The 27238-nt window shown below is 51.7% G+C and overlaps 12 protein-coding genes across 12 annotated transcripts; 5 read left to right on the top strand and 7 right to left on the bottom strand.

Moving 5' to 3' along the window:
- Positions 1-892: 892 nt before the first annotated feature.
- OLA1 (Obg-like ATPase 1) lies at positions 893-2325 on the top strand (the record flags this gene model as incomplete). Its single annotated transcript, XM_032036096.1, has 3 exons — positions 893-967; positions 1021-1578; positions 1774-2325. 3 exons carry the CDS (start codon positions 893-895, stop codon positions 2323-2325), a joined length of 1185 nt encoding a protein of 394 aa, XP_031884793.1.
- A 331-nt stretch (positions 2326-2656) lies between these two features.
- On the top strand, positions 2657-4259 carry Trappc12 (Trafficking protein particle complex subunit 12; the record flags this gene model as incomplete). The annotated part of the gene is made up of 4 exons (XM_032036095.1): positions 2657-2711; positions 2859-2904; positions 2952-3969; positions 4068-4259. The coding sequence occupies 4 exons, from the start codon at positions 2657-2659 to the stop codon at positions 4257-4259; spliced, it is 1311 nt and encodes a 436-aa protein (XP_031884875.1).
- Positions 4260-5332: 1073 nt separating this feature from the next.
- CGGC5_v013372 (uncharacterized protein) lies at positions 5333-5637 on the bottom strand (the record flags this gene model as incomplete). The annotated part of the gene is made up of 2 exons (XM_032036094.2): positions 5333-5345; positions 5408-5637. The coding sequence occupies 2 exons, from the start codon at positions 5635-5637 to the stop codon at positions 5333-5335; spliced, it is 243 nt and encodes an 80-aa protein (XP_031884790.2).
- Positions 5638-6655: 1018 nt separating this feature from the next.
- Positions 6656-8081, top strand: CGGC5_v013371 (uncharacterized protein; the record flags this gene model as incomplete). Its single annotated transcript, XM_032036093.1, has 3 exons — positions 6656-6732; positions 6789-7429; positions 7513-8081. The coding sequence occupies 3 exons, from the start codon at positions 6656-6658 to the stop codon at positions 8079-8081; spliced, it is 1287 nt and encodes a 428-aa protein (XP_031884844.1).
- A 565-nt stretch (positions 8082-8646) lies between these two features.
- On the bottom strand, positions 8647-9177 carry CGGC5_v013370 (N-glycosidase R617; the record flags this gene model as incomplete). Its single annotated transcript, XM_032036091.1, has 1 exon — positions 8647-9177. One exon carries the CDS (start codon positions 9175-9177, stop codon positions 8647-8649), a length of 531 nt encoding a protein of 176 aa, XP_031884922.1.
- Positions 9178-9593: 416 nt separating this feature from the next.
- aclE-0 (Dehydrogenase aclE) lies at positions 9594-10789 on the bottom strand (the record flags this gene model as incomplete). The annotated part of the gene is made up of 2 exons (XM_032036090.1): positions 9594-10138; positions 10195-10789. 2 exons carry the CDS (start codon positions 10787-10789, stop codon positions 9594-9596), a joined length of 1140 nt encoding a protein of 379 aa, XP_031884796.1.
- Positions 10790-11369: 580 nt separating this feature from the next.
- BOA1-3 (Oxidoreductase BOA1) lies at positions 11370-12617 on the bottom strand (the record flags this gene model as incomplete). Its single annotated transcript, XM_032036089.1, has 6 exons — positions 11370-11662; positions 11719-12010; positions 12062-12143; positions 12196-12416; positions 12463-12533; positions 12584-12617. The coding sequence occupies 6 exons, from the start codon at positions 12615-12617 to the stop codon at positions 11370-11372; spliced, it is 993 nt and encodes a 330-aa protein (XP_031884795.1).
- Positions 12618-13079: 462 nt separating this feature from the next.
- On the top strand, positions 13080-14488 carry CGGC5_v013367 (Dehydrocurvularin biosynthesis regulator; the record flags this gene model as incomplete). Its single annotated transcript, XM_066152918.1, has 3 exons — positions 13080-13526; positions 13581-14352; positions 14427-14488. The coding sequence occupies 3 exons, from the start codon at positions 13080-13082 to the stop codon at positions 14486-14488; spliced, it is 1281 nt and encodes a 426-aa protein (XP_066007561.1).
- Positions 14489-15498: 1010 nt separating this feature from the next.
- CGGC5_v013366 (Glyceraldehyde 3-phosphate phosphatase) lies at positions 15499-16230 on the bottom strand (the record flags this gene model as incomplete). Its single annotated transcript, XM_032036086.1, has 1 exon — positions 15499-16230. One exon carries the CDS (start codon positions 16228-16230, stop codon positions 15499-15501), a length of 732 nt encoding a protein of 243 aa, XP_031884960.1.
- Positions 16231-16811: 581 nt separating this feature from the next.
- Positions 16812-17775, bottom strand: CGGC5_v013365 (uncharacterized protein; the record flags this gene model as incomplete). Its single annotated transcript, XM_066152917.1, has 3 exons — positions 16812-16914; positions 16969-17036; positions 17152-17775. 3 exons carry the CDS (start codon positions 17773-17775, stop codon positions 16812-16814), a joined length of 795 nt encoding a protein of 264 aa, XP_066007562.1.
- A 933-nt stretch (positions 17776-18708) lies between these two features.
- On the bottom strand, positions 18709-19044 carry CGGC5_v013364 (uncharacterized protein; the record flags this gene model as incomplete). Its single annotated transcript, XM_032036085.1, has 1 exon — positions 18709-19044. One exon carries the CDS (start codon positions 19042-19044, stop codon positions 18709-18711), a length of 336 nt encoding a protein of 111 aa, XP_031884956.1.
- Positions 19045-25364: 6320 nt separating this feature from the next.
- Positions 25365-27236, top strand: CGGC5_v013363 (uncharacterized protein; the record flags this gene model as incomplete). The annotated part of the gene is made up of 2 exons (XM_066152916.1): positions 25365-25950; positions 26125-27236. The coding sequence occupies 2 exons, from the start codon at positions 25365-25367 to the stop codon at positions 27234-27236; spliced, it is 1698 nt and encodes a 565-aa protein (XP_066007563.1).
- Between the last annotated feature and the right edge of the window lie 2 nt (positions 27237-27238).

The raw sequence follows: 27238 nt of genomic DNA, 5'->3' as shown, positions 1-27238 counted from the left end.
TCTGAAGTGCATGCAGGCAAGCAGGCATTCTGCGCGGTGACAGCAAGCGAGGTACTTGAAGACGAGCTGTTTTAGCGCAGTAAATGCGAGGCATTGCACGGCCCGGACAAGTCACTCTGCGCCGCAAGCGGGCTAAGAGCAATGCGACCCAATGAGACGCCGGGGAATGAGGTCAGCGGCCAGACAGCATCCCTGCCCAAAACCAGCCCCGCGTCTTCCTTCAGCAGCAGCAGCACAGCTCTGGAACACCGACCTGAAGCTTCCTTTTTGGGGCAGGATGGAGGAGCTGCACGCGACCTGGATTATTACCTCAGCATTCCTTGCACCCCAACCCCAGCTAATGGCTTACCTAAGCACATGCCAAGGTACCTGGTATCCGTACCCGGCATGACGGACCTATGCCCCACTTCCAGGTTCTATTCGAATATTTTGACCCGGGCTTTTGTTCCGCCGCCGCGCCGAACCCTCCCGCCTTCCAATTCCATCCAGCTTTCGTCAGGTTTTTGCTCTCAACCCCCTCCGCCCCGTTTTTGGTGGGGCACATTAAAATTCATCTAACCAGGCCACAGCCGCCCGCGCGACGACTATTTTTTCTCTCAGCATCAACAGCTTCACGCTTTCTCCCTCCTTCTTCCTCTCTTCTCTCTACCGCCTATTCTCCCACTACCCCCGCGGGCAATCCGTACGCGATTGAGGCTGGTCGCGGCCGATAGTCGCCAAAACGACGTCCTTCATCGTCCTCCCCTCTTCTTTCGCTTCTCCCTCCACCTCTTTGCTCCCCCGCGCAGCTAGCTCTGCCTTTCGCAGTCGCAATCTTCTAGCGACTGCCGCGCTCACGTGCACCGTACTATACACACCCACTCGTCAGTACGCCAAGAGCCGCCGGATCAAAATGCCTCCCAAGAAGCAGGTCGTGGAAGAGAAGATTCTCCTGGGCAGGCCCGGTAACAACCTGAAGAGTGGAATTGTGGGTGCTACGCCTTAGAACCTGTGCGGGATCAGGCTGACCCCTCTCTTCAGGTTGGCCTTGCAAACGTCGGAAAGTCCACCCTCTTCCAGGCCATTACCAAGTGCAACCTTGGCAACCCTGCCAACTTCCCCTACGCCACCATCGATCCTGAGGAGGCTCGCGTCATCGTCCCTGACGACCGCTATGACTGGCTTTGCGAAAAGTACAACCCCAAGTCTCGCGTCCCCGCCAACTTGACCGTCTACGATATTGCCGGTCTGACCCGCGGTGCCTCCACCGGTGCTGGTCTGGGTAACTCCTTCTTGTCCCACATCCGCGCCGTCGACGCCATCTTCCAGGTCGTTCGTTGCTTCGACGATGCCGAGATTATCCACGTTGAGGGTGATGTCAACCCCACCCGTGACCTCGACATCATCAGCGATGAGCTGCGTTTGAAGGATATCGAGTTCGCTGAGAAGGCTCTCGAGAACCAGAAGAAGAAGACCCGCTCTGGTGGCAAGGGCCTCGAGCACAAGAAGGCCATGGAAGAGCAGGCTACCATGGAGAAGATTATTGAGCACCTGAAGGCCGGTAACGAGGTCCGCAAGGGCACCTGGGGCCCCAAGGAGGTAAGCCGCATTTTTCAGTCTTTCACCCGACCCCCTGCCTTAAATGATGATCAAGGGCCCAAGGCCCGACTATTTAAACCCAGCTCTTCGAATGCCAAAGGCATACTGAGACAAAAAACCGTTCTGATTTTGCACCTTGTCACTACTTCACATTTCGCGCTCTTGTTGCAAACCAAGTTCTGACAATATCTCTAGGTCGAGGTCATCAACCCTCTGTTCCTCCTTACTGCCAAGCCGGTCGTGTACCTGGTCAACCTCTCTGAGAAGGACTTCATTCGCAAGAAGAACAAGCACCTTCCCAAGATTGTTGAGTGGGTCAAGGAGCACGCCAACGGCGACCCCATCATTCCCATCTCCGTCTCTTTCGAGGAGCGCTTGACCCGCTACGAGACCGAGGCTGAGTCCCTCGCCGAGCAGAAGGCTGTTGGTGCCGAGTCTTCTCTGCCCAAGATCATTCTGCAGATGCGCAAGGCCCTGAACCTTGGCAGCTTCTTCACCACTGGTACCGATGAGGTTCGCCAGTGGACCATCCGTAACGGCACCAAGGCGCCGCAAGCCGCCGGTGTCATCCACACGGATTTCGAGAAGACGTTCATCCAGGCCCTCGTCTACAACTTCAGCACCCTTAAGGAGCTCGGCAGTGAAGCCGAGGTCAAGGCTAAGGGCAAGGTTATGACGAAGGGCAAGGACTACGTTGTGGAGGACGGCGATATTCTGCTTATCAAGGCCGGTGCTGCCAAGGGTTAGAGAATGAATATCTGATGGAAATTTAGATATGAGGATTGGTCAAAAGCTCTGCCTTTCGGTTTAGATATCACCGGCTAATAGAGAACTGCCGCCACACGCTTGTTATTCCAACGTGAAAGCATGGTGTACTGTGAAATGTGCTAAGTTGAAAATCCAAGTGCTGGTGAGCACCTTTCTCGGGGCAAATTAGCCGGGGATTTCCCGCCACTCTAGCACTTCCCACCTCAGCACGGACCCTGTGACATCTCTCGTTGTACCTCTTGCTGGCAACCTTCAAGCATTTGGACATGAATCTGCATCAAGACACCATCGAGGCGTCGAGGCAGACAACATGAGCCAACTTCCGATAAATCGTGGCCATGGCCGCAACATATCAGTAACGAGACGTGAGTTTGTCTAAGTCGTTTACTCATGCCGCGGCCACCATAGATATTTTCCGCATCATTTCCAACATTCCAATCTCATGGGTGTCCACTCATACACACGAAGTCTTCATCGCCGTTTTGATGGGTTCATTTTGCTAACACTCACAGCGGTTCGCCCAAGATCCTCGACTAAGGGTCCCATAGATCTGGACGAGTGAGAAATCCTACCCAATACTCTATGGCTGTACTGACACCTCTCAGTACCCCTCTCAACGACCCATTGTCACCAAAAGCTGGCGCAGCAGAAGAACCGACTCAACGCCCAGTATCAGGCGTCAAATCCCCAGCACCTATCCATTCCCCCGTACCTCCAGTCAAGACCACCGTCACAAAGGACTTCGGCTTCCTCCTCCGCCCCGAGATCTACCACAGTATCAACCCCATCAACATCCCTGTCGCCTTCAAGACCTCCCCAAAGCAGCCCACCCCCGATGCCTCGCTCGACGACCTCCTGGCCATGGGCCACTTCCGCGCCGCCGCCATCGCCGCCGTCCAGGAGCTCACCGGAACCGGCGGCCCAGCGCGCCCCCGCGTCGACCCCTCAGACCACCAGCGCATCTTCACCCTGCTCTACACCCGCCTCGCCTGCCTGACGCTCATCGACGCCACCTCCGTCGCGGCACAGGAGGTCCGCGCCCTCGAGGACCTCAACGCCGGCGTCTACATCGACGAGACCACCGGCGAGCACCTCGTGCCGTGGGAGCTGCGCGTGCTCAACATCCGCCTGCAGGCCCTCGGCTTCGGCGACCCCCGCCGCTCCGTCATGGCCTACCACGACCTCGCGCGCGAGGCCCGCGAGCAAATCTCCAAGGCGGCCGCGCGGCACGACAACTCGGCCAGCGAGCTCTGGAAGGCCCGCCTCCACGACCTTGGAATCAGCGTCGCCGGCGCGCTCATCGAGATGGACGACCTCGCGGGCGCGGCGCACCACCTCGCCGCGCTGAGGGACCGCGGCGACGGCAAGATGGCGCTCTCGCGCGCGCTCATGTGGCTGCACCTCGGCGACGTGGACGCGGCGCGCCGGAGCGTGCAGGACGCGGGCGGCGACGACGAAGACGGCAGGCACGCGGAGCAGGTCGTCGCGGCGCTGTGCCAGATGGCCGACGGCGAGTACGAGGCGGCGCTGCAGTCGTGGCGGGGGTTGAAGGAGCAAGTCATGGACGAGATGATTGGCGTCAACATGGCGGTGTGCCTGCTCTACACGGGCAAACTGACAGAGGTCCGTCAGCAAGCTCCATCTTCATTTTTATTGCTGCTTTCCCCTTCCTACATTATCGTGCATAATGACAAAGTGCTGACTGGAAAATCACTCTGCAGGCTCGCGCATCCCTCGAAGACATGGTCGGAGACGGCTACTCGTCGCACACCCTCCTCTTCAACCTGAGCACGACATACGAGCTCTGCACAGAGCGGAACCGGAACCTCAAGTTGAGACTCGTGGAAAAGGTCGCCGATCAGGACGAGACGGTCAAGGGCTGGGAGAAAAGCAACGCCGACTTCAAGCTGTAGAACACTGATTTTGCCCAATGTAAAAACCACACGCTTTGTCACACAATTGGATGAGATCATTGCTTCCGGTGCTTCCCCTCCCCCTCCCTCCCTCCGGCTCCCCCTCCACCCCTCGTGAAGTACCTCGCCGTCCGTACCTCAACAACCCCCGACTCCGTGAACAAGGGGGGTTGGGCTGGGTTCTTTTACCTTTGGCTTTCCGTGTGGCCCGGAGGAGGGGGACGTCCCCGGCGCGGCCAATCAGCGCGGCGTTGGCCGCCGCCCTGAATAGACTTGGCCCAATGGCGGGGTCCCGCAGGCCCAGCGCGCAATCAGACGGTGCCGGTGCGCGGTGCCTTGCACCTATTATTTACTGCTTACCAAGATGCTTAGTTACAGGACGTGCATGCGGTGGCAGAATGACAAACCCGGCCGTCAGTCACCGCACAACCAGTCAGTCAACCCAACCACACAACAGATGACTTTTTTTTCTGGTCTCCTCTTCCCTGGCCAGGGCCAAGACAATTCTCGGGCTGAATTTTCGGGAATGAGGGGGTTTGGTCTTGATTTTTATTCTCGGTGTTGTTATTTTTGGGACACGGCGATGAAAGTGAAATACCTTTTGAGCCCCGCCGCTCCCGGGCGCTGTTCGGCGTTCTCAGCTGTTCGCCCTGTTATCTCAACATCATGCCCTTCCTTTTTTCATGTTGTTCCTCATTGATCGGCTGAACCTTTTCCTTTCCATCGCCGTTCTAGTTATAAGTCGCCGACGTTCGCAATGTCAACCTAATTCAAGCCAAGATTGATAAAAAGACCTGGGCCAACAGCTGCCTCCGAACAGCCACATCTTGCGAGAGCGATGTATGAAACGTCGCATTACCACGAGCTCTCGGCTCATCTCTCAGACATGTCGACGCGGGACCTGCAGCTCCGCACGATCGAGCTGCTGGAGAAGATTGCGCGCTCGCAGAGGGTTCTCGAGAGGCGCGTCGACGCGGTGGAGAAGATGGTGCTCGCGCACCCGCCACCAACATCCTCGTCAGAAGAAGAGACGAGCAGTAGTTTCCCGCAATTCAGACGGCTCCCGCCGGAAATCAGGCACCGAATCTGGGAGCTCGCGATACCGGTCAGAGCGCTGCGGTTGAGGCGGGGCCGGGGCGGGTTCATACCGACTCTGCGGCCGCCCGCCGTCGCGGAGACGTGCCGCGAGGGGAGGGCTGTCGCGACGGCGCACGGGGGCGGTATGGTCTCGGTCACCGCGTGCGGGAAGGGCGAGGTGGAGAGGCGGTGCTGGAGCTGGTTCGACGGGCGGCGGGATGTGCTGGAGCTTGAGAGGTGGGTTAGTCTGGAGCGGAATGAGCCGAATGGTGTGAGGGAGCTTGTGAGCAGGGCGAGGCATGTGCTTGCGCCGAGGGCGGACGCGACGTGGTTTAAGAGGTTGTTTGAGGAGGCGGTGGGGTTGAGGAGGGTGAGCCTCAAGTTCGACACGACTGTGGCGAGCCGGTGCGCGTGGGATGCGAGTGTGGTGAGGGGTTTGTTTGGGAGTGTTGATACGGTTGCGATCCTGGATCTGGAGGATGCCAGGGAGATTAAAAGGTTTAAGGGGGCGTTGGGGGAGCATTGGCGGTGTCCTTTCTTTTGTGAGTTTGATATTGAGGGGTGGGCGAGGGAGAAGAAGACGGCGACGGCATTGAAAGAGAGGGGAGAGAAGTGGATGAGGGGGTTAGAAGGGAGCTGGATGAGTGAAGTTGCAAGGGGGTGGGTTATGGCGAAGACAAAAACGGAAGCAAAAGGTGGTATCGATGTCGAAGACGAAGAGGTGAGAAGGGTGTTGAGTTGCATGCCTGACGTCAGACTTGTGAGGGCATACTTGCTGGCTGATGTACACGGCTCAAGATGAATAACAATTTTTCGATCTTCTAATGCTCGGAGTTCTTGTGAGAAAAAATCCTTCATCATTCAACTTTGCCGTCATAACTTGTAAGGATGCCACTCACTAGTGCTGTTAGTTGTGGCGCTATCGTCTGAAATGTTTCCAAGTCCTGAAAACGTCCGAACACCATGATATGTTTGACAGGCAAGTTCGAAGCTGAGTTGTTGGCAGGACTTAAGCTTTCGAAGGCTCAGGAACCGATAGATTAAAGCAGCCAGGCAGCCAAATTCTTCTTTCAATCTCGTATACGGGGCCATGGGTAGGTCCTGATCCTTCGCGCAGTCCTACGGCCAGGGTGTCGCGGAGCGACTCCGCCACCAAAACACTGGGATGGCGATTCAAGTCCTAGACATCTGGTCGAAGAACATGCAATTTGGTCCAAAAGAAATCGCTTTCCACTTTCCAATCTTTGATTCGAATAGAACAACTTTGTTGGCATTTGGGTTAACCAAAGCGCACTATTACATCAAATCCCGGAGCAGGTATGGAACACAGATCAGCTTCGGAGACCAACTCCGTCAAGACAAGCATTCCCAACAAAGCTCCATCTATGAGCTCATGGTAAGTGATTCCCTATAATTGGCCGATGAAAAAGCAACGCATCTCACAATTGATAGCACTTCCAACTCAAGAGACCTCCAGAACCAGAAACCCACTCCTCCACCGACACCACGACCCGAAATCGCTCCCAACGGCGAAGTCATCCTCCTCGTCGGCCCAGACCTCCAACCCATCCGCGTCCACGCCCTAATCCTCGCCGACGCCTCCCCCGTCTTCAAGTGCCTCCTGAAACCCACATCTTCAACCTACACCGAGCCCGCCGCCATGCTCTTCGCTACCACCGACTCCCCAGCGCACGTCACTCTCCCCGAAGACGATCCCCAGGCGATCGAGACGATATGCCGCGTGGTGCACAGCCGCGTCGACGACGCCGTGTGCGACTTGTCTGACGACGAGGTGTTGAGGGTGGCTATCGCGGCGGATAAGTACGACTGCACCGCGGCGATGGGCCTAGCGGTGCGGCACTGGCTGAGAGCAGATAAATTGGAGGCAATCAAGAACGCGGCGAGGGATAGGTGCATCGGGTTCCGGAGGGGAGATATGTTGTTGGCTGCGTATTGGTTCAAGTGCGAACCGGCGTTTGAGGAGCTTACGAGTTTGTTGGTTACGAGCACAGTGGGAGGGTTTGAGGGGCTCGTTGATGGGCGGGATGGTCCTGATGAGATTCTTGCTTGGAGACTTGCGTGTGAGTTTTCTGGTATCTTATCTCCTTCTTTGACTGTCAACAACTTTGAGATGGGGCCCAATTGCAATCGACTGACAACTCATGTTCAAACCCAGACGACCTCGAAAGACATAGGAACAACCTCCGCCTCTCCCTTTGGACCGCCATCAATGAACGCATATACGAGCCTGTATCCCTGCCCTGGAACATCCGCCCCCGTCTTCAATACAAACGCAACTGGTTCGGCTCACGAGTCTATGTCCCGCCGCTGCCAGGAACCCCCGACCTGCAGTTCATCTGCCAGCGGCTACAGGCGTTGGATCGCAAGACCTTCGCGATCGGGTTCAAGTACATGTCCATCAATGACGCTCTGTGTAGGGCGGTGGGGATCTTGCCGTCGGCGTTTGAGTCGATCAGCGGGCTGCGGAAGGTGTACAACCCAGATGCCGCGGGCGGGAGTCATGGCGATTTGCCGTGGTACAAGCAGGATATGCGGACGAAATTGAATAAATGGAAGAGGGAGTCGTTGACGGGGTTGTGTTTGGGTTGTGTACATGAGCAGATGCTTTGTGAAAAGGAACAGCATGGTGAGACGGAGGAGAGACAATGGACAGAGGTAAGAAGGGCCTGGGAGGACATGTGTAAGACGGGGAAGTTTGAGGGGACCCATTGGTGGCAAGGATGATGCTGTTGCTTTAGAAGATTCAGGGAAGAGAAACTGCTGGTTTTTCTCAGACTACTGGATTATTATGATGTATATTCTGTGTTGGTTCCAGGCTCTAGCTTGAGTTCCAACTTCTTTGTGGTAGTTTTGAATGACAAGATGTATGAGGCTTGGAAATCAGCCGAATACGAGGTAGCGACGTGGGTCAGAGACGAAAGCCCGTTGTAAAGAGCGCATCGGTCTGAATTTGCAGCTCATTCATTGCTTTAGCAAAGGAGTTTTGCTATCCGGGCGGGTAGTAGGCATGGACGACAATAGGGACAATTACGACGACGATAACAAAGACATAACGAAGACAACGCCGACAGGGAGAGGGATAAGAATAAGGACGACAGCGACGACAGGAACAATAGGAATAATAAAGTGAGCAGTATAGAAAGTAAGCCATGAGACTTAGTATACTAGTTATCCACCTAGATAGCAAGACTCTAACGAAGATTGCTAACCGCTGCATGCACAAATCCTAACAGCATCAATAGGGTTGTATAATGCGCTCATCAGACTTTCTATTGCTGTGAGTCTTCCTTTAAACTTTCGTCCATTCAGAATCACCTTCCTCCTCTCTCAACTGCGCCCTAACCTCCATCAACACCTTCCCGAGCAAATTCAACCCCCATCGACTCCGATCGGACGCCGGTGCCTTCTCAGGGCTGTACCCGATACCCCAGATGCGATCCATCGGACTTGCTTCCACCAGCTCACGCTCACCCGTTGCCAGCAACTTCTCCTTGAGCTCGGGACTACTTCGAAATTTGAGCAGGCTTCCCTCGCGAACGATTCGCTCGCGGTTCTCGTTCCAAATAGCCTCGTCGAAGCCGGAAACCTTCCGCCCCAAGGCCTTGACCTTCCTGGGATGATCCGCTTTGAGGATCGTGAGGGCGACTTTAGGATCATTGAAGAGCATCGCTTTTCCGTACATCATGTAATGTTCTGCTGTTTTGAAAGTGATTGGTGAAGAATCGGGGGACTCCAGGGTGAATGGGTGGTCCATCCACCATTGGGAAAGATAGCCTTCATGGCCGGTTTCCCTCCAGAAGTAGATTGGTGTAGTCTCCATGATGGCTTTGAACGGTAATTTGAAACGGTTCATAGGTACGTGTTTGTTTTACTGGAGCGGGAGAAAATACAGCAGAAAATTGTTCAGCTTTTATGGTGTTCATGCTGACTGCCTAGCGCCGCCGCCGAGTGAGTCAGATGCGCTGAGGCGTCTACAGGCGTCAGCCCAATGCTGAAACTGGTTCGGCCAGGCATATTACTCAATTCACATCATGTATTGCAATTTCACGCGAATTTTGTGAATAGCGAACGGTGTCATCCAGAATATGGTTCGCCAAAGCCAATGTTGTCCGCCTATTTTACCGACGCACGCAGACCAAGAAGTACTCGGGTATTGCTTTTCGTGACCACTTGCTTGGGAACGGAGGGATAACTATTTGTAAATTCAATTCTGTCATGGCAGGAAAACCCAGGGCACTAATTAGTCAACGGGAAGATTTCTTCAAGCTGCCGGTGCCTCTTCAACGCATCCTCAAAAGTTGCGATATCCTTCGGTTCACCCTGTGCATGCGCCTCATAGACTGCGCCGATGCTCCTTGACGGGAAAGGCAACTCGGACTCCCAATCGCCCCAGCCCCAGGTTACCTCCTCCACCTGGTCCTTTTCAAAGTCATGCACCTCGATCCGGATGTCTTTGGGGTCCGCGAATGCCTGCAGCGCGGTGCTCACATTCGAAGTCAACTTGATCTCCCCCTTTTCGCCATTGATGGTCCAGACAAGGGGCGCATCACCCTTGAAAGCTTGACCCTTTCGGTATCTGAGATGCAGTGTCGCGCCTTCTGAGACGATGTCGGATGCTGGTAGAGTGCCGGCGGCGATGACGAGATCTGGAACATTGGACTTGACCGTCTCGATAATTTCTCCAGTCTTGGCGTCCTTGATCTTCACATCAGGACGCTGGATCTGAAGGTGGGACTTGAAGTTCGATGCATCTCCCAAGACGTGCTGGATCTGGTCAAATACTGTGATGGCTGTCAGCAATTTTGCTCCGGAATAGGCAGTTTCAAGGGGGACTTACAGTGACCGAAGCCAATGGTGAAGATGTTTCCTCCGATGCTCTTGTCGGTGAAATATTTCAAATCAACTGGAACAACAGCGCGGTCGATCAAGCCACCTGCGGCTTTGACCTCGCTGCTCAGGACCTTGCTAATACATCCCTCCCGCAAGAGGTCGCCGATCTTGTGATACAAAGGGACCGTTCGACCTTGAATGCCAACCAGCGTTTTGCCGCCGGCACTCTTAGCAGCATCGGCGAGTACCTTGGCATGCTTCGCATCCTGTGCAAGAGGCCATTCAATGTAGACGTCCTTGCCAGCCTTGACGCTGGGAAGCGCCGTGTCATGGTGCAAGTCGACTCGCACCGACACGACGACGAGGTCGACATTTGGGTCGGCAGCCAGGTCCTCCGGGTTGCCGTACGCTTTTGTCTCTGCGGGCAGATCGTACGCCTTAATTGCACGGTTGGCGGCATCTACAGAAGAATTGAGGAGGGCTGTGATTTGGTACTTAGAGCGGCCGAGAGGGGAGAGGAGGTATGGGAGATGGGCGCGAGAAGCCCACGCGGTTTTGGCGCTGGCGGAGAGGCCGATGATGCCGACGCGAATTGGTGCCATTTTCAGAGCTGCGATAGATAAATCTTAAGTCTGTGATGTGAGATCTTGGCATGAAATTGAGGTTGAGCATCAAGCAGTGCCTTTTATTTTAAATAATACTGATCTCTGGCCGTCTGCATGGCGAAACGTTGTACTAGCGATGATGTGATGTGCTGGATTTGTAATAAGCCACACGGGCAGCTGAGGGGCTGGAACACGGAGCCGATCGCGCATTTGGTGTAAACCACATAACGTTTGCCCACGTCTATGGAATTTACCTTTTAGTAAGCCGTTGCCCGTCATTATTAGCTCGGTCGGAATAGGTTGAATTTATTGATCCTAATCGACGAGTCTTGCCAAATTTGGATTCTTAGCTTGTCTGCGATGTACTTTCTGAGCTCAGACAAAGATCTTAGTGAATACAGTTTGATCAGGTAGATTTGTAAGACTGCCGGAGCGGAAAAAGACGTAATGTCCGAAGACCAGACAGCATACAACTATGCGAAAGTACTATGATTGAATACCTATTGACGAGACCGATGAAAAAGCTTGGCGAGGTGCAGAAATCAAACTTCACTTATTGACCAGAAATGGAAACATTTCAATACTCATCAAAGACGACGTTCTCTCCAGCTTCGATCGACTTCCAGGCCTGAGACAAGAACTCCTCAGGTTGAGTAAATTTGAAGTCGGGCAGAAGTTGATTCCACTCAGAGGAGGTGTTGAAGCATCCAGCCGAAAAGCCGAGCAAAATGCCGGAAAGCAGGCTGGCAGCGACGGCCTTTCGAGTTTCCGGAGGAATTGACGGATGCTTCACTTCAAGTGTCCACGATGAGGTGACTTTGCTAGCCTCGAGGTCTTCCTTCTTCAACTTCTCGATAGCAAATGGCTTGCCTTATCACGGAATCAATATGAAAGTCACCACAGAGTCTGATAAGACAAGAACCTACCGCGAATCTTCTCACCGAGTGAGATCAGTTGTCTCACGGTGATCTCAGCACCCTTGATGCCACCTACAAGAGGCCACTCTCCCTCATATTCCACAGCTAAAGCGACGACTCTGGCAAGATCCTGAGCTGTGGTAAAGGTCAGGAGGACGTCTTCACCTCCGTCGACCACCAGCGCGCGACACTGATTGAAGTCGACAGGGGTCTCCAATTGAGTGACATGCTTGGAAGAGCTGAACGGGTAGGTCAGGTAGTTCGTGAACAAGCCCGGCTGGAAGAGACAATATTCAAGGACCTGTATTTTGTGAGCCAAGACTTTTAAGATGACATCTGGGATAATACGGACCTTCTTCTCCTTGTTCACCTCCGCGAGGTAGTCGCGGGTGACTTGCTTGAAAGAATACCAGAACAAGTGGTCGAACTTGGACCTAGAGAACAATATCGTAAGAAAACATCCAACGAGAGTGGCTGAGAACTTACGTAGCCCACTCGCTGGGAGCAAAGCGCTTGACTCCAGCTTGGATGCACGCATCAATCAGGTTCTTCTGCGTGTCACTCTGAGAGGTGTTCGTCGGATCCGCTGGACCAGAGACGAAGGAAAGCACCGTCTCTACACCGCCAAGAATCTTGGTCAGATGAGCGACCTCATAGTCTGTCTTGACCCATTGAACTCCCGGAGCGAGCTTTTGGGCAGGTGCATCCTAGAAAAATGAGCGACATAGAACTTTTGGACGATAAAGAACAAACCTTTCTTGAAAGGAGAATGATCTCATGTTTTCCTCTGGCCACCAAGGCATCATGGACCTCTGATCCAACGTCTGGGGTTCATGTGTCAGCCTATTCAGCCTGAGACGACTCGACAACATACTGCTAGAGCCGCCAATGATTGCAATCTTGACCATTTTGACTTTTTGGCTTTGGTTTCGTTTGTGAAAATGGGTACCTAGGATTTTGGGCTTCGGCTGATGTTGATTGTCCTCCGGTTGAAGACATGGAGCGAATTGGCTTGTACTTATACACAGGCTCGTGAACCCCTTCTATGGTGCTGCCGGACGGAAGAGATCACTGCTTCCGCCGGTGATACGGTCGCCATCCCGTTGACTAATATGCCGATGGCCACTTCGCCGGAGCTCCAATGTGGCCCCGCTGCGGGCGGTATTCCCGGGGCTTAATTCCACCGCCGAAATACCGGCGGAACGGCCCCGGTCTAGGACTTGATGACTAATTGTGACATGCATTAGGCAGACAAAGGACTACCTAGTACTCAGGCCATGATGTCTTCTCATCTTCACGGATCATTGCGTCGATACTATCGAATCCCGGTCCTCACATCGGTTTCACTCGGTTTCACCGACTACTCGACAATGGAGCAAAGTACTGTACTACGGCGACCCTCCTTATTGGCTGACTCTACCGGCCCAACTCCGAAGCGCCGGAAATTGCGGAAGGGCACTCAAAGCTGCTGGGACTGTAAGCGGCGCAAGGCCCGATGCACCTTCTCCGCCGATACGCCGGAGACTTGTGATAGTTGCAAGCGCCGTGGAGTCGACTGTGTCAGTCAGGAGGTCACCGACCAGCCCCCTCCTCCTGGAAGCAACAAGCATATCGTGGATAGGCTGGGTCATGTCGAAGCTCTAGTAACTCAACTACTCAAAGCTGCTCGCCAAGAAGGCCATCTAGGTCCAACTCCGGAAATCCTCGCAGCAGAAATACGCCAATGGAGCCATAGAAACGGGCCAGACTGTGAAGAATCACTGGTTGAACCTTCTGGTGTTATAGCCTCCACACTCCCTTCACAGCCCGTCGCACAAGTGGGTTGTCCGGACATACCTCAATCCTACATAGCCATGTTGACAGAAATTTAGTCAATTTCTCAAGAAAACCCATCCAATAATGTTTCATGTCAACCAGTCACAAACCTGGGCGAAGACGCCACAGGGGATAGGAATCCAGGGTTGCACGATGCCTTATCGCAACGTCTTTTGGCAGCTTGGCCCTGCAAAAGGGATATGGACGTTCTTCTTGGTATGCCAGTAGAGACATCCCAGGTCATCCGCGCAGTCACATGCGCCAGAGCGGACTCAAATGGCTCAGCCCTGCCATCTCTCAAAGTCTTATTGCAACTACCACCAGAGGGATCTCATCCTACACTGGTGGCACGCAAACTCTTGGTACTGGCAACTTTCCTCCAAGGAATTCCGGAATCTTCTTCACATCAACTCGACAGCCTCAACAACCCCTACCAAGTGACCATGTTCCATGCTGTGACGACAGCGCACGACCTGGTCACAAGCAATGATGAGTTGGTTGCCTCCCTCGAAGGAATCGAGTGTATTCTTCTCGAAGCTCTCTTCAAGAACTACACTGGCGATCTTCGTCAGTCTTGGCTGGCCGCCCGCAGAGCCGTAACTATTGCGCAAATGCTGGGTCTCGATCGTGGCATTGCGCCCGTGTCCTTGTCTGGATTCTCCATCGACCCCGACGATATGTGGTTTCGAATCGTCCAGTTTGACCGTTACATCGCTCTAATGCTTGGTCTACCGCAGAGCTCGGTTCAGGATACCTTCGCCACTCACCAGTCTCTTGAAAGGTGCTCGCCTCTTGAACGCATGCTACGCCTGTGCTGCGTAGCATGCGGTCGGTTATTACAACGAAGCGCCTCCGAACTACATGATGCCAATATCACTAAAGAAGTAGACAAGTTATTGCAGGATGCTTCCGCCGCGATGCCGCCTCAGTTCTGGGTATCACCGAACTTGATCTCGTGCACTAGCCAGTCGGACAAGGTTCGCGAAATTCTGCGATTCAACAACCATTTCATGTACTACCATATCCTTCTGCAACTGCATCTGCCTCACATGTTCGATTCAACTACCCGGAAAGAGAATTACCATAATAAAATGGTCGCCATTACAGCAAGTCGCGAGATTCTCTCCAGATATGTGTCTTTTCGCGCGTCTCAGACAACGCGCTACTACTGCCGAGGCATAGACCTAGTCACCTTCATACCCTGTACAACCCTCTTACTGGCCTATCTAAACGGTGGTAGTCGCTGCGCAGCAGCTGAAGACTCTTTCTCATTTACAGCACATCAACGGCTGAGTGATCGAGGGCTTTTGGAGCAAACCCTGGCGATCATGCAGGGGGTTGTTGATATAAACGACGATGCAATTGCTAAGCGGGTGACTACCTTACTTCGGTATCTTCTGGCTATTGATGAAGATGCCATGTCGGGAGGAAGGTACACTGTTGTGTTCTCGCCAGAAATACGAAAGCGTGGGGAAGACTTCGGAAGCCATGCGGCTTTGACGCATAACAACACCGTTTTGGAAATCTGTTTGCCTCATCTGCCGACCATACAGATCCAAAACGAAACCCCAAACACACCAATACCATTGAAATCTGGTCCAGACCGAGAGAAAACGGGCGATTGCCAACATAAAGACCAAGGAAATGGATGCGGATGCGATCGCAGGCCAAAAGATTGGGGTGACCCAAATGTGGTACAGATCATGCCGGTAGCTGTTGAGGACCCATCCGACGTCCTTGACAGAGTTGACATACATGAATCGCGATTACTGAGAAACAGCTCCGCCGAGGTTGACTGGAACTTTGAGAACCTCGATTTTGCGTTTCTGGATAGCTTCATTGAGGGGGCCTTATAACTCAACACGAGCCACAAAAGCTAGTTGCCATGTGTTTCAATGGAGGAAAATGGTCAATGTGCACGAGATTCCTCATTCTTCGAATATCTCAAGATCCTAGAAGGTCTATGAGGCTATATCATAGAAGGGCCTCAACCTCCGCCAACGATTTCACCTGTGGCGACGGCCCCTCCAAAGAGGTTTCTGCCTGCTCGTTGTAATGAATGGCAAAGATACCCGCTTCCCTCGCTGGCACGGTATCTCGGACTGGGTTATCTCCGATGTAAACCATGTCCGAAGGTTGGATGCCTAGGTGCTCCAAAACTCTTGGGCACAGACCCTCAGTCTTGGAAACTCGGAAGAAGTTGGTGGTAGCTAGGAAGTCGACATGTCCCGCTAAGCCGAGCTGTTTCACCGTCCTTTCTTGTGCATCTTGTGGCCCCTCAGTGATGACAGCCACCTTCTTGCCCTTCTCTTTTAAAGTCGCGAAAAGACTCAAAGCCCCGTCCTTGAGTTGCAATGACTGTGTCAAAGTATCTTCGTATATGCCAAGGAGCCGATCGATAAAGTCAACGTCTTTGGCGAGGGAGAAGCGCTCTAACAAGGTTGTGAAACGCTCTCGTCTGTACTCAAATGAGGTCTTGCCGTCGGAGAAGGCGTTTAAAGTTTTGTCGCGGAGAATGTTTGAGTACTCTTCCTTCAAGGCATTCACAGGTTGTCCATACTGCTGAGATATTGCCTCAAGTGTCTTTGTGGTTGCAGCCGCAGATGCGCGTCGGAATTCATGCAGAGTGTCATCAAGGTCGAATCCAAACCATGTCTTCTCGGCTAAGACTCCTCGGATAGGTGGAGTATCCGCAGGTTCGGTCATGGCGTCTTTGAGAGTCGTGAATTTACGGTACGAAACGAATCAAGCATGTTTTTGGATAATTCGGCTACTTTTGGGGACGAAGCACGTAGGATGACGCAACGCCGTTTTCATGCCGCTTTTTCTGAGTTCGCGGGAACCGCCGATATCCGCCGGTCGTTGTGGGGTAGTCATACGGTAGTCAACGAGGTGCGCCTCCAGGCGGCAAACTGCGAAGAAGAAAACTTAAAAGGGAGAAAGACGTGACTCTGAACTCTCCATCGAATGCACACTGAGATGGTGTCACTGGCATACGCATGATCCTTAGAAGGAGACTTTGGCTTTTTTATACCGTGGGGCACACTTTGTATGTTCCTTGTATTGACTATCGACCTGGAAGCCCAAATTTGCCAAGTATCTCGCCTCCGCCAAAAGCTTGTGATTTCCTTGGGAAGACACCAAGTTTAATACAAATATGTGAAATGAGCGAATAACCAACAAGAGAAACGTACAAAAATGATGACAATGGAATAGGACATAGGAAAATTGAGTAGCCCACCTAGGTGGCGAGGTTGGAGATCTCCCATACAGTGAGAACGCAACTATCAAAGCATGCTTAACCCAGTGGTACTGGCTTGAAAATATACACCTGAGTTGAGAGAATGAATAAAAAAGTAGTCGTATGCAAGCCGTTCAAACCCAGCAGAACTACAAACATAAGTCTCAATACTATAGTAGCCATTCTAAGATGCCTTGCCATACCTTACATCTATTTGATTGACAGCTCTTCGATCAGTCTGTAGGAGGAGATGCTTGACCCTCCGGTTCTTCTGTGGTTAAATGAGCCACTTCCGCCATTTTCCGAACTTCAGCAGGCATCTTCTCCAACACTTGACGATGGAATTCTGCTGCAGCTTTCGCCAATGTTCTTGACAGCTGGCGCACCATACCGAAGTAAGCTGCTAGAACAAGCAGCATGCCCTCGATTCTGTCGTTATCAAATGGTTGCCATGCACCGTTATCTCCAAGTAGTTCAACTATCGGTAGGAATGCATACCATGAATCATGGTATTCTGTATCGTTTGGTTTGTTGTACCAGTCGTACTTCAGATCCTCGGCTCTGATTCTGTTGAAGAGGCAAACAAGAGGAGAAAGCGGCTGACGGGGACTTGTCGGCTTTGCTCTGGCGTCCAAGAGCCAGCGCAATCTCCGAAGCATCTCTTCTTCAAAGGATCGCGGCATATGGCTAACAGTATGGCATATTGCTAGTGTGCCAATGGGGCATTTGAATTTGGCCGGATGTGCATCTTGGTGAACCCATAACTTCCGTTCGGCTTCGAGATCAGAGTAGACGTAGTGCTCGCTCATGTCAAAGTCTTTCTGACCCATTACAAGGCCCAAACAATCTCGGAATTGGCGCAAGACTGCTTCATCAATGTCCGGAATTTGGCAGGCATAGAAGAAAGCTAACTGAAACTCGGATACCATCTGGAAACGATCCCGAGACGCCCGGCCAACGTTCCATGTCCAGTTGAGAAGTTCAGGAAGATTGCTCGACACGCCGTCCATGAGGAGTTGCAGATGCTCTGAACGAGCTGATGCTCGTTCAAGTAGTCGCAAATACGAACCCTGGGTTGCCACGGGCCTGGGGGCAGAATCGTCGATGATTTTCAATATACGCGTGATGTGAGCATGTGTTGACACACCATCGCTAGACACTTTGGGCCAATAAGCGCCATTCAAGGCCAGTTCTCTGACAGCCTCTGTCTTTTTCCACAACAAAGCCCAGTGAAGGGGCTCGAGCGGTGTTTTCTTACACATCGGAATAATTCGCCGGTGATCCCACCCTGAACTATGTTTTGACACGGTTCTAGGGCAATATCCAGAATGTACATCCGCTCCCAATTGGATGGCGTGACTGACCATGGATGCATTTGGCGCCAAGACAGCATAGTGTATTGGTGCTGCGTTCCCTTCGTCCTTGCTGTGGATATCCACTCCGAGGCCCTCGACAAGATGAGACATGATAGCTTTGTTTCCTGTTGCAGCTGCCGTGTGGATTGCAGCAACATGTCCTGAGATGTCATTTTCTTGGTCTCGTAGGTGAGGATAACAGTAAAACCGTCCGATAGCGCGTCCGCCTATGTTTCTGTTGTAAGGGCGCTTATACCATCTTCCAGACGATTGCGGCACGCATAAGTTGCCATATGAGGCCCCAGCAGAAAGAAGCAGCCTGGCAACTGAGGAATGGCCCTTGCAGATGGCGTAATGGAGAGGTGTCCAAGCTGGATAATCCCCTAGATATCGTGTGGGGTTCGTAGGGTCCTGGACGACGAGAGGCAAGCACTCGCAGCAGAACCTTGCAGGTGCTTCAATGTCGACATCCTCATCGAGAAGCCACGCGACGACGTGGTAGTGGCCATTTATCGCAGCGACATGCAATGGAGTGGCCCAGCCCGCATCGGGCGGTGTGAAATCGGGCTTGTGGCTCAAGGGGCCGTCTCATGCCATCATCTCTTCCCACAGGTTCAGCACCCACTCGAAGGGTTCAGCAAGCGGAGTGATTTTGTTAAAGGCTGCACCGTAGCGTTTTGCTTTCTGCAATGTAGCAAGATTTCCCTCAGCAGCAGCGAGAAGAACCGCGTCTTGGATCCGCCCTTCATCCACTGCGCTGTTGTACAGCTTGGGGTCGCACACATAACGGAGTTTGTGGTTGACACGCGCCATCGCGGCCAGGCTTTTGGGATTAGTGACATAGCTGGCGATATGCTCCCAGGTCTCTAGAGGAATCTCATCGGCCTTTTGCCACCAGAACACAGATCCAGGCTGGTTATCCATCGTTGGACGTAGTGGATATCACAACGGATGGGTTGTGCTGGGGCATTGGTCAGTCTACGGGTGAAATCTAGGTCGCGGTCGGCCCTGAGTGACTCACAACGCGAGGTTGACACGGCTTCGAGTGTGAGGTGAAAATTGACTCTCTCCCTTTGACTGAGAGAAAACTCCAAGTTACCGTGATTGATTTATGTCGTAGCCAACTGCTTTTGTTCCGTTGAAGGGGTCAAACGCGGGTGGGCTGCGCCGCAAACGCGTCGCTTCAAGCGCGTTGGATGACGGGAGTACGGCGTGCGAGCGAATTCTTAAGCCAAGGGGCACTTAAGAAAGACGTACATGCCTCGGATTAAAATGGAATCGGATTTGTGACGAGTTGGCCAGCATGCAGTTTAGAAGTCAATCCGAGGCTGCTGTGTGGTGCAGAGTAGGTGTCTAGGTCCGCAGGGGCAGTCGCGAACGCGAACACGAACGGGATCTACAACCGGCAAAGTGGGGCCGCCGTTGATGATGCCAGTACCATTGAATGAGTTGATATGAATAGCCCAGGTCCAATTCACAGTAAGGAAATACAACATCTTAGGTATGCGAGATGGGCCGGTATGTGCTCAAATTTCATAGCAAAAACGATAGATCTGGCAAAACGGTGAGATGACAGTGTTGAATGTTTCATTTTCCAGCTTAGTCGCTGCGGGGCCCGAATCGTTCTAAAATCTTCCGGGCCCGCCGCGGCAGCGACGACCATGTTCCGTTTTTGATCTTCTCTCGCATCTTAGGATCTATTTCCTTGTTCTTGCCGTATTCCGTGTTATACCCAACGATGTATCCATACTTGTGGAGTAAGCCGTTTGGACTCGTCCAGTCCGTTTCATCATCGTACGCTCCATGGCAGCCTAGAAGTCGTAAAATCTCGATCAACCCGCCACTGTTGGAATTTAACCTCTGTGGAAGATCAGTGCCCTAGTTCCCCTCTCTGAATCCATAATCATCTAGAACTTGATTTAAAAGCTCTCTCAAAGCTATTTCCAGACTGCTCCACCTACCATCGCAGACCGAAGCCCCATTCTGCAACAGGAAGTGGACAATGGGAGCCGAGTTGTTCCATGTTCTATGGGACTTCCAATAGATGTAACGGCATGATCTGAGAATTACTTTCAAGGCCATTGTGGCTGCATTTATGGTTATGGAGAGGGAGGTCAAGCGCCTAGGCAGCGCCCTTAAGGCACTGATCTGAAGATCAGTGATCTTGATGTATTGTAAGATAGACTCCAAGTCAAAATCACCGTCTTCACACATCTGGAAGAATCCTTCAAAGAGGATTTCTGAACAGCCTTCCGCTGATACTTGTCGTGGCACAGTTTCCACTGTTTTCCTTGCTGCCATCAGAAAAGCCACCCGTTTGAGACCGACCTGTTCCGGTCCAACTCTGTCACTGGTATAATCACGCCCTCTCCAGTCATAAATAAGTCGCGTTAACAATGCATCAGGTACTCTGATAAAATCAAGGGACCAGTACATCCTTTCATAATACCACTCCCAGACTGGAGAGCCGTGCTTCATCAACTCAACAGCTAATGCAGGATGCCTGAATCCGAATGCTGTAACAAGAGGGGAATACACCGACGTACGCATGCGATCATTCTTGCCTAATGCCACGAGAAAACGAACCACGCGAACGCTGGTAGAGTGCGCAGAGCGATACAGCGCATGCTCGCCGAAATTACCTGCCTCGTTTTTGATGTCGACGCCCATTTTATGTCTCAGGCGACGAATGATAGCTCGATTATCTTTTGCTGCAGCGGTGTGGATTGCGGGCACGTCTTGGTTGGTACCCCTCAAACAATAGCGTTTCTTCTCAATCTGTGGTGCCCGGATGCGAAGCAGCTTGCGACGAAAATCGTTTCGTGGAAGCGCTTCGGTGTAGTCGCAAAAGAAATCGTTGTGTCGCCGCTTTATCTTGCGAAGACCTGGGTGCAGACGTTTTGGGGCCGGGTCGACCTTGCAGAGGACATCCGCTCCAGAGTTGAGTAGCCGATGAGCAATATTGGTGTGGCCCTGGCAAATGGCATAGTGTAATGGCGTCCAGACTAGGATACGTTTGTTTTCTTCTCGATCGAAAACGTCATCACCCTCGGTGAAACATTCGCAATGTAGACAACCAGGTGCCTCGATACTGGCATTCTTCGAGAGAAGCCAGTTGACGACGTTCATGTGGCCACCCGCTACAGCAAAGTGCAGCGGTGTTCCCCAGCATATTTTTCTTTGAGGTAACCCATGTATATTGGCGTGCGAGCCTTTCGAATCAAGTTTGTGAATAACATCAAGCTTGGCACCGCGTTCATATGCAAACTGGAGGCCGGCTAAATCGCCGCAGCGTGCTGCTTGAATGGTGAAGTTGGGCGTGTTTCGTAGAGCGGCTAGACGTAAGTATCGCGTGAAAATGATGTAAAATCGCCAGTTGACTCGAGCTAGAGATGCCAGATCAGCCGATTTGATTGCTGGTTGGTCTCCTATGAGGCAGCATAACTCCGTGGGAAGAGCAGATAGCGATGGTGGGTTCGGGCATGACATCTCGATTCGACGGCGCGGGTGTACGAATCTAGGAGGCAATATGGGAAAACACATCCGATTAAATAGAGACCCTCAGAGGGAACTTTTCTGACTGATTTCAATTTAAGTTTGATCGCCCAGGATTCTGATAAAGCAATGACAGATAATTCGTACCCGGAAAGGGATCGGCACTTGATGGCTGAGCATCTGGCCAGCCTGAATCAACCCTGAGAGCAGTGCGCGCCACCGCAGCATAGAAATTCTACTATCCGAGTTGCAGACATAACATTCGAAACTTTACGTAACTCCGCAACTTCACACACTTTTCTAGCAGGATCACTTCATGCTATCGTTTACCCGCATGGTGTTGGGAATATAGCACTCTAGAGCGCCAATGCATCATGGCGAATAGATATGAGAGTTTCAGCAAAATCTATCGTAAGGTACTCATTGGTGCATAAGTCCTTGACCTCGTATTGGCGAATGAGCGCAGAAGGCGCAGTTAAATGTGAAAGAAATGGCAGTCGCAGGTTACGCATGTGACGCAACAATCTTGAGCAAACTGCCTTCGTCTGGGAGAAGGTCAGCTCATGGTTCTCCTTGGGGTCAGAGTGAAAGCAGAGGGCATAGAACTTGTGGGGTGGGGCCCTCGAAGTTGTCATGTGCTTTTTCTCAGAGCATACGGGATACGGGGTCGTGACGTTTTTGCAAGAGAAATGCACTCCCTAGGCCCGCCAATGATTAGACTTTGATCAGATCAAATTATTCATCTTTCCGAAAAACTTCGCAAAACAACATATACGTTATCAAAGCTGCATTTGGAAATTGTCAAGTTTTTCAAAGATTGCTAAGGGCGTTTAGTAACCTAGCTCCCTTGCGTCTCAAGCAACACAGCCTACGCCACACCGTTAATCGATAGGTCACTGCATATTCTGAGACCCAATTGTAGCGTACCTTTGAAAGGCAGTCCTCGTGATGCAGTTCATCTGATGAGAACTGAAAGAAACTATGTAGTACACGAGTTTCATTCGCACGTCTGTACTACGTTGGGAAGAAAACAGCCGGTCAACATTTGAGATTCCGAAGACAGCGAGTGTATATTCATTACAGGATAAGGATTTCGTCGCTGCCATCTTCAAGTGTTACATTTTCGGGTATAATTGCAAGTGAGGACGTTTCCAGTTTCCTTGGGCCTGTTCTCCCAGTCACCTCTATTTTCTATTGTTATCGTGTACTCTTGGTCGTGTCGTTGGGGCCTATCTTCTCTACTCTTCAACTAAAGCAGTTTAGTCCTGCCTTCCATTCTTCTGATAACTTGACGTAACGATCTGCAAACTACCCACATTCAGCTGGAGAAGCACCGATTCAGCCGGCCATTCCGTCCGTCCCCTTTTCTGGTATTGGAATGGATCTACGAATTTTCCTCGCCGTGTTCTTCGTGAGCAAAGTTAGTGCAATAAACATTTCTGGTCTCTATCAAAGCCCTGTGGACTTTGATTGGGACCCCAAAGACCCCCCTCTGTGGACTATCCGTCCTGAGGATCGTTAGGCGTTTTTCGACAACAAGACCGCTTTCCTTGAGAAACGTTCTGGAGACCCCTGCTCGAGCAGAGATCACCATGCTCTTAAAATGTACCACCAGTACTTCGAAGCAGATTGTAAGGCAAAGTATCACATCCAATCAGACGGCACATGCGAAAGATGGTCGGATATTGAGACAAAATGCGGCAGCTTTTGTCAAATTCGTTAGTATCAATCCAACGGGCCTTTGGGATTCTGAGAATAACAAGTGGCTGACTCTGGTGTGCGTAGGCACATACTTCGAATGGGCCGAGGAACGACCATTCCCCCATTCTGATTGTCACGCACCAGTCGAGTGTTCCATGAAAGAAAGTGAATCAACATCCGTTGGTTGGAGTGTCAGCGTCACCCCGAAAGTCGGCAAACTATTCAAGGCTGGAATATCTGGCGGGTGGTCAGAGAGTTGGAGCACTGCATACGGTCGCACCTGGACCGTCAAGTTGGATAAAGGCCAGTGTGGCTACTTTACGTTTGTTCCCGTGAGGAAGGTGGTCTGGTAAGACATTTGAACTTTTCACTATCTGACTGATCGCCGCTAAACAGTCTCCTCAGTGGTACATTGTCAATGTGTCTCGAGAGATCGATGTCCTTCCCTGGGCCTCCTCATTTTAAAGCTTGGTGCGACAAGGGGAAAGACGAAACAGAACATCAAGGGAATGCTTGCATAGATGAGTTGTGGCTGATCAACGGCGAGTCCGGCAAACAGGTTCCGGATGGTGCCATCATATTTGTCTACACTGACTGTCGAACGCGCGAGCCTCTGCCTATGGACAAACAGGATCCTATCTACTCTTCCCCTGGTGTTGCTCTCGATGGTAAAACCATTGACAGCATTCAACAAGCCTGGGTTTGGAACTCTTGCGAGATTGTCGACATTGAAGGGTCAGGTGACAAAAAGTTGATCATTAGAGGTTCGGGTTTTCCCGATGAAAAGATTGGAGAGAACGGGGACGCTTTAACAAGGGATGTTTTGAAGAAGTGCGACGTCTATGTGAGTATGGGAGCCTACCTACCCAAAGACGTCAAATTTTATTTCTATGCAAGAGGCAAGCCAGACGATTCGCCCAGGGATCGAGGGGCCACATGGCAGTACACAGCGACCATCCATCCAAATACCAGACCGGGTTGCATCGGAGAGTTCCTGATGGATATTGGAGCCACAAGGCAGGACAAATGTATTGGAGAAGCAGTGCCTCAGGAGAAGAGAGGGGTTGAAGGGGATGTAAAGCAACACTCATGGGTCGCGTAGCCGAGTAACTGATAACCTATCCATCTTTCGGAATCTTCATTTCACGGGTGATTTTGACACCCAAGAAACCGAGCAGTATTTGATTCTCAGACAAGGGTCTGAAGCTGGTTTTCTTTGCTCATGGCAGTGTTAGTAAGAATGTGAGGCTTCTGGACCGGTTGGGCGTTTGAACTGTATGTCTACCGTCTTAACTTAGGCGGGCTTGTTTATCTGAGTTGATGCCGGCCGCTACCGGTGTATGGCTGAGGGACACCTTGATGACTAGCCCATTCATAACGTCCATCTAAGTTGGAAAATAACACAAAGTACCTTCAGCGACCTTTTGCAATTCGCAACCAGATGTCTAGATCTGCAATCACGATCTCCACCAAAGAACCTTTAACAACGGTCGGGCTGGATGTAATCTGAATGTTAAGGTTCTAGTTTGACGCTCAATACGAGTTATGTGAGAAGCACTGCCGAAATCCCCTTCACTAGTGATAATTTCTGAAGCTGACATTATAAGGTGGATTAGAAGAGGACTTTGAGACCAAGCCTCTCCTTCTGATGTCTGCAGGCACCCAACATGTGGCACAGAAACTGAATCACACTTGCCCTCACTCATGCGCCCTCTTTAACAAATTTGCATGTGGAAATGCTGGCTTAAAATGGAGCCGCAGGCCTAGTCACTTTGTTGCATTTAATGTCAAGTCCAAGTCTACCGCGAAAATCTTGAGTTTGGGTTTGAGTTCGCCTCCGAGGTTGGTTTCGCGAGTTATCTCCAAAAGCCAGTGCAGATCCACTGGACCCGTTGCCATCACGGTTGCTGATTTTCTTTCAAAGTTTTCTCCCCTTCACACCATTCGAGTATAAAATGCTAGCGGTGCGAGAATTCCATGCCGTCGTTTCTTCAGGCAAGACTCCCCTACCCTCTTCTTGCTCGCTACATTGTGGTTCAACAATCGACATGGATACGGCAAGGCTCACCGAGGCAACTTTTGCCTTCCTACCTTCAGAGCTTCTCAGTATGATTGGCGATTTCCTCGACAACATCCACGACCTTTCAAACCTCGGTCGTGTGAATCAAACGTTCTACCGCGTCTTCAATCGTTTGCTGTACGAGGCCGCCGTCAAGGACCATCATCCAGGCCCGACGATCGAAGCAGCGAGCAAGGGGAACCTCGGAGCTCTAAAGCTCGCAGCTGAACACGGCGTCAATCTTGACTACTATCAGGTTAAGCCGCTCACAGCAGATGAAAAGTTGGCGAAGGGTATTCCATACCAATTATCTCCGCGCGCCCGCTGGGGAGCACCCCTCCACTTCGCCATCATTTATGGCCATCAGCATGTCGTTGAATGGTTGATCTCAAAAGGCGTCGACATCGAGGCTCCGGCGCGACTTTATTGTGGGTGCGTGAGCCCCTGGAACGACATTTCTCCTTACCACGAAACTTATCGTACGGACTACGACAAAGGTGTCATGGTCTGGACCCCGTTACATTACGCCATTTGCCATAGGCAGACCGACATCGCGCACCTGTTGCTTTCGGCTGGTTCGTCGCCACTTTGTATGGTTCCTCCGCAGCCAGCGTCATGGCCACCCGAGCTGAAGATTCTTGAGGAGCTATATTGTGATTGCTCGACAAGAATTCGTCACATACTTATGGATCATTCTTATCGGAAGGACAGTTGTGCTATTTATTGGGGAAGAAATGTTTTCACCACAGCACTCGATACGGCAGTGGCTTCCGGAAACAAGTCAATTGCCACGCGTCTCATGAAGGATCTCGGGATGGATCCAAACTGCTTGGGGGGCACGGCTCACAACAGCGTTTTCCAATATTTGGCAACATGTGATGATGTGTCAATGATTGACCATCTGGTCTCATTTGGGGCTGATTCGAGGCTGCTTCTCAAAGCAGATTGGGGCCACATCCAGTTCCCTATTTATATCGCTTTTCGCATGCACCATGCATCCGCAGCTCTCAAGTTGGTAGAAGGTGGCACGCCGATTTGGTCACGGGAGGAAGTGTGGGATAGTGACATCGACTCTTTCGAAAAGGTCGAGACGCCGATTGCTCTCTTGACCAAGGTACTCGGAGGCTGGGATTATGAGTCTCCTTGGACCAATAGGCGGTTCTGTGGACTTACAGATAAGTGCTGCGACCATGACGAACACGAAATCGCAGCAAAGAAAAAAGCATTCCTCAAGCTCGCGCAGCGCACAGTCGAAGAAGTTCCCCACGAAGTATCAACTTATGAACTGAGGGACATCCTGGCACAAGGACTCATTGCTATGTTTGATCACGCAGATTTCTGCGATGAAGACTTTTCTGAATACGCCAAAATCATCAAATCTGCTCTGGATGAAGATGCAATTGTCCAATTGCGGCAATCGACACTTTCTCTGTTGGTTAACCACCGAACAAGAAGCTTTAAGTTTGCTCAAATGCATGGCATCACGTTTCTGTTAGACGACCAATGGTTTGGTGAGCCTATTACACATATTGACAAGAGACTGATGTTGAGGACATTGGACAGGATGGTGAGAGCAATTCCATGGCTAGACGACGACGGCTATACCATTTTGACAAATACAGATTGCCTGATCAGAACAATGGAACTTTTGAGAGTACAAGGAGCTTGGAAGGATGCCCGAGAACAAACCGGAAGAAATTCCACCGAGGAAAAGAGCTCTTGGACCCTTGCTGGTACAACTGTGGAGGGTGAGAAGTGTTCAGAGCTCTCTGGTCAATGGAACAAGCTCGGATCCGACGAGTTGAAGATTATCCCGTCCAAGTATTGGCACATCTTCAAAATGATCAGGTGGGAATCTTAGTA

Source organism: Colletotrichum fructicola (assembly GCF_000319635.2).
Source record: "Colletotrichum fructicola Nara gc5 chromosome Unknown KSG_Nara_v1_contig08, whole genome shotgun sequence".
In the NCBI taxonomy this organism is placed as follows: Eukaryota; Fungi; Ascomycota; class Sordariomycetes; order Glomerellales; family Glomerellaceae; genus Colletotrichum; species Colletotrichum fructicola.
This window is presented reverse-complemented; position numbering and strand designations above follow the sequence as displayed.